Here is a 5679-nt window from a genome sequence, read left to right on the forward strand (position 1 = left end):
GTGATCCAGGACCAAGCCAAGCACCAATGTGTTTAGCAGAATTTATGCTGACTATTGCCAAATGACAAACCTATAACGTTTAATGTGGAAAATTGAGTGCTTTACTGCTCAGAGTGCTTCCAGCCATGGACATCAGAAGCCAAATGCAGATTTAGGTAAACACAGTTTCAATTTAGGCTTCCAAAGAACTAGGTAGGGCGAGGTGCTTAAATATTTTCTGGATCTAATGTCCAAACTCCAGGTTTGTGTGAAGAACAGAGATGTAACAGTTTACAAATAAAGCAGAGTTCTTGATTTAGGAGATAAATTAGATGATTATATATTGACTGATGATCTACAACTAATCACACAAGATCAAATGATGATCAAGAGACATTTATAGTAATTCTAGGTGTTCTATCTTCTTCTTCTTCTCCCCACCCCCCCTCCCCCGCCAGATCATGTCGCTGGATTGGAGATTAGTTATTAGGAAAGCAAAATGCAAAGGGATAGATTATACCCCAAATTTGCTTTGGGTGAGAGCAATTGTCAGAGGCTTGTCAAAACATCTCAGGCTCTGGGATGTGTTATTTAGTTAATAAATTTCTCCATTAGTTGGAAAACTTTTATGTTAAAGTGTATGATAAGAATGGTTAATTCATAGACCCCAAAACTAAGACTCCTCTTCCTTACTTTTATGTTTCTTCCATACTCCAATTCTTACACTGAGAAGAGGCTAATTGTTTAGCGAATTATTGAGAATTCAGTCAGACTGAGGCAACAAGGGACATTTTATTTTACTTTTGAAATTTCTAGCACTGTAAAATGGCAAAAGCGGATCTAGCTTTTGATGAAAACATGTTAATAAACTGTTTTTTCTGATAACATTTTCTGATAACATGAAAAAAGATCAATGAAACAGAATATTTTTTGCAAATATATACTCCACAAATGATAGTCTGTAGGGGAAGAAGTGTTTAGATACAGAAGATACTAAAAATAATGGAGTGGATATTTGTTTTCTGTAATGGGTCTGCATTCTAACAGTATTTAAACATTAATGTAGGTAAACTTCTTATACTAAGGCTTGTTGGTTTTTTTTGAGAAACATACACAAATGAAATTATTATTATTTTGAAATATGGGAAAGGAGATTTTACTCAATACCTAATATACATGTTACATTCAGAGGTTATCCGGTAATGTTAACCTATGTTAGTAGAACATTGTTTGAAATATTTTTATGTATCATATCCATCCATAGGCTGTAGCTGCCAGATTAATAATTGTAGAGACAAGGTGATTTTTTTCACTGTCATCACAGATTAATAAGTCATTGTAATTATACGTGATGCATATGTAAAAGACAGCAATTTGTTATGAAATCCAGGCTGAGACAAAGCAAACTAACAGGACTGACAAGACTGTGCCAAGAGAGTGAATCTGCTTCTAGACATTGCAGCTAAACATTTCTTACAGATGTTTTTTTTTCCTCCTTCCTCTCTTTCACTCTGTAGAGGTCCTTCTGTAGTGCCATGATAGAGGAGCTAAGGATGTCTCTGAAATGTCAACGTCGATTAAAACACAAGCCACAGGCCCCCGTTATTGTGAAAACAGAAGAAGTTATCAACATGCACACGTTTAACGACAGAAGGTTGCCGGGTAAAGAAACCATGGCATAGAGCTGGGAAGCCAAATACCCCAAGCACAAACTGTCGTCTTTTTTCCAAACAACCTTGCGAGAATGTTTCCTGTGGAAATATGCAACCTGTGCAAAATAAAATGAGTTACCTCATGCCGCTGTGTCTATGAACTAGAGACTCTGTGATCTCAGCAGTTGCAATGGCCAGACTCGAATCACAAGCATCATGGATCAACCAAGTTATGCGGGGTTACACTGTTCGTCATGGGTTTCCACAATTCTGAATGAATGAATGTTCCATGTGAGTTTTGTGGCTGGTTTCAAATGCAGTCTCAGTGAGAAATTACAGGTTCCTTTTGAAGTTCAACGGTTGCCAGGAGATGGAGAATAAATGTCCAAGATGACACTAACCACGGAAGGAGTCTAGTAAAAGTAATATCTCAGAACTGTAGTGGAACAAGAAACCATATGTTCTTCTGAACTTCCAACCATAGAAGAGTTGGTAACTGCTGGTAGACTGAAACTACCATCTGGACAGGCGATATGAGCTTCCCAGATGGGAGAAATGTTGAAGTGAAGAAACATGAATCCCATGAATAGAAGGATATATATGAGGATGCTCACCTGCTTTTTGGACTGTCTGTGTCACTGAACTAAGTAAATAAATAATAATTAAAAAAACCAAAACATCAGTAACTTAAATTTACCTGGTCTGGAACTTTGATCTAAAAAAATAAACAAAAAAGATCCATAATTTTGACCCAATTTTTAGATGAATGAAAGTTTCCTTAGTACAAAGGAATGTATCTTACAACCTTTAGATATAAGCAATTACTTTTTTTCTTTAATTGTGAAAAGAGGGAGGGGGGTGGGAAGCAGTGTATTTCACACATAGAGGGCTTGCATTTTAGCCTGAATGGGTTTTGAAACCCTTGTTCCTGCTACTAATTGAACTCAATGGAGCCTGTGCAATTCTCACTAATATTGGAAGTGGGATGGGTCACCTAAAGGAAGTGAATGTGGAGAACTTTAAGGAGGACTGCATTTTTCAATACAGTCACAGTACTAAATGAACAAAATTCTTGAGCAGTTTTTTTTTTTCAAAAAAAAAAATGTTCAGGTTTATTTGTGGAAATGCAAGATTTCTATGAAAATAGTTTTTGTATGGAAATTTTTGTAATACTTTTTATCAACAAAATAAGAACATGTGTTTCTGTCAGGGGTGTGATGCCAAGCATGAATGGTAGTGCGTGTGCACCACCAACGTTTGGTGAAAACTATTTTTATCAAGAAAAGGAATCTTAGAAGAGACATATTTTCAAGTTAGATAATATAAAAAATAGGTGCACTACCACCACTGCTTACCATGATACACCCCTGTTTTCCACTAGGCTGATAACATGCTGTCATGAACAATTGTGTGTAAATGGTAAAAGACACAGACCTCTTGACCACATTGTGATAACAGTTAAAGTGCACTCAGTTTGCTGTTTGAATCCAATGCACAAAATTAAAAAGAAAAAAAAGCATTAAAATTATGTCAGTTTTAGTTGTTTTGTTTTTGCTGTGTGATTTAAGCAACACATGTACAGTACTTGTGTCAGTACTGGTACTTAGCCTCAGCTCAGTGCCCTATCATGCTGATTCTTGCCACTAAATGTGGGGCCAGAGAGTTTGCTGGGATTTCTGAGAGAAGCCAGTACTGCACATTGTGATAAGTTGTTGCAGGATCTGGCTCTTAGGTGCTTCAAAACTAATTTATATGTCCTGCCTGTGGTAAGTTCCTGGACATAACATTTTGAAATACTACCCTACAGATGCTGAATCTTGCACCTCCGTCTCCTGTAAATTTATTTGTATCTCAACAAAAAATTGTATAGGATGGGATATATAGGAATGTTGTGTGAACCAAAAAGATTATGAAGATAGGCTTTATATGGAAAATAATTCATTTGACTAGTTTAAAAAAAAATTAAAATTATAGATAATCAGTCATTGGTGAGTAATGAGATCCTTTGTTTACTGGGGGTCATTTTAATCTTATCATCATCTTTCTAACACAGGAGTATAAGATATATCATTCAAATTGTAGAAATGATATAATGAAATTTGGGGGGAAGAGGGAGGTTTGTGTCTACTACCCAGTTCTCATAAATCTTCATAGAGACTGAGCTGGCCATTTCCATTGTAAACAGGGACTGAGAAAGAAAATTCTCTTGTATTTGTGAGAGTTTCATCACCATTTATGTGATAACAAAGAACAGCTTATCTTTGTCTGAAGCATAAACAAGATAAAAACATCTTCAACAAAGATTCTGAAAATGAGGATGCTTACGTAATACATGTTTAAGTTAATTCTCTAAATACAAAGGGGAAGAAAGTAACTGTCATAGAACACAATGAAAAGTAATTATGATGGTTTGGAATGGAAAAAAAATTGGCTATTGCATTTGATTGATGATTTACAATAAAATTTGTAAAATCATGTAATAAAATGTTGTATTATATTTAAACAAACCTTTCATCTCTCCATTAAGGGTGTTGAAATAAGCAGGATTCCATTGTCATCTTGATGCACATAAATAATTCTCATTAAGCCTTATATGAGCTAAATTTAAGTGTGAATGCAGAATATGTCCCAAATGTTTTATTGGGCCAAAGTCCCCCAAGGAAAAAAATCTCTAACACAGAAGTAGTGTGGGTTATTTAAGATTTCAGTGAGAATTTCAGCCTTCCATTATTAAGGGAAATATGCAAAATAACTCAAGATTTGTATTTAAAATCAAGACTGGAAATGCATGGCTCCACAGATTCATAGTGGGATAGTGGCTTTTTTTAAAAATCAGGCACTAATTCATACTGTTACTTCGTTGTGCATTAGTAATTATTTCTGTATTTTTCACAGAAATTTAAGACTTTTAAGGAAAAACGACTAAAAAAGAGTTGACCCCCAAAGCAGCAGGTAATACTACTGGCAATTTCGCACTCCAAAAAGCTCAATGGTTCATTTTCCCTTCACCGTTCTGAAGGAAACACTCAATTCAGAAGAAATCTTTCTCATTTTGAAAGGCCTCTGAATGGCTAGTCCCAAATTCCCAAATTCTCATGTAGTATAAATTTCTGTACTGTCATTAAAATCAATGGAACTACAGCAGCTGAAATCAAGTGAGTATCTGGCCCATGAAGATTCAGAATCTGTACATAACTGCTTTATGTGGTTTCATATAACAGCTCAATCAGTATGTTGATTTCCTAGGACAGGATGATGGGTGCTTCTCTGACTGACGCTGTATGTCACTCTAGAGAAGACTTCAAGCAGTTGTACTCAATTGTATGGTGTTATGTGGTGGATGATAATAGGAGGTAAAAAACTGAACAGGACTTTTTTTTTTTTTTTTTACTGTATCTGTTTCAAGGAGGAGAGGTGTTGATAATCTTTAAGGACTCACAAGACACAATTTACATCTTTAAGTAGCCTCAGCATGTTTATATAGCAATAGGTAACTACAGGGATATTGCAGTATAAATGAGAAAAAAAACATCAGCTTTTTGATAAATATCATTTGTGAAGGACTGGTAACGAAAATTCTGAGCCAAAGAGTTGGGTGAAATCAAGAGGTATGTGGTGCTTTATGGTAAATGAGGATTTGGCTGATTATAGACATCAGCGGGCCATTTCATAGTTTTCTCCTGTTGCATAAATGCAAATACAAACATATCCAGGGAGTCTCTGGAAGGTTTTGTATGAGATATTACTCTCTGAAGTTTCTATCTCAATTTTCAGTTGAATTCAGCATAGCTTTGAAAGAACCTTTTCTTTCATGTTTATATTACTTGAGTCTCTGTGCAATACTCCTTCCTGGTTTCATCCATAGAGTCTTCCAATAAAACAAAATAACCTTGTTTAGCCCTACTACACTTAATAGTTAATATTTCAGAATGGAAAAGATATAAATTATGAAAAAAAAAAACACCACACCAAAATGAAAAATCTGAAATAGGAGAAATGCCCTTATATTCTACAAAATCAACATGTTTTCAGGGAAAAGGGGTCATGA

General features: G+C 35.3%; 1 protein-coding gene across 1 annotated transcript in view; it reads left to right on the forward strand.

Moving 5' to 3' along the window:
- The window catches only part of GRIK2 (glutamate receptor, ionotropic, kainate 2), a gene marked incomplete at its 5' end in the record, with an annotated part of 284674 nt that extends 281536 nt beyond the window's left edge, over positions 1–3138 (forward strand). The window contains one exon of the mRNA XM_009893855.1: positions 1497–3138. Coding sequence (XP_009892157.1) covers positions 1497–1661 — 165 coding nt within the window. The remainder of the gene's footprint in view (positions 1–1496) is intronic.
- Positions 3139–5679: the final 2541 nt, after the last annotated feature.

This window comes from Charadrius vociferus, unplaced genomic scaffold (genome assembly GCF_000708025.1).
Source record: "Charadrius vociferus isolate BGI_N301 unplaced genomic scaffold, ASM70802v2 scaffold129, whole genome shotgun sequence".
Classification (NCBI taxonomy): domain Eukaryota; kingdom Metazoa; phylum Chordata; class Aves; order Charadriiformes; family Charadriidae; genus Charadrius; species Charadrius vociferus.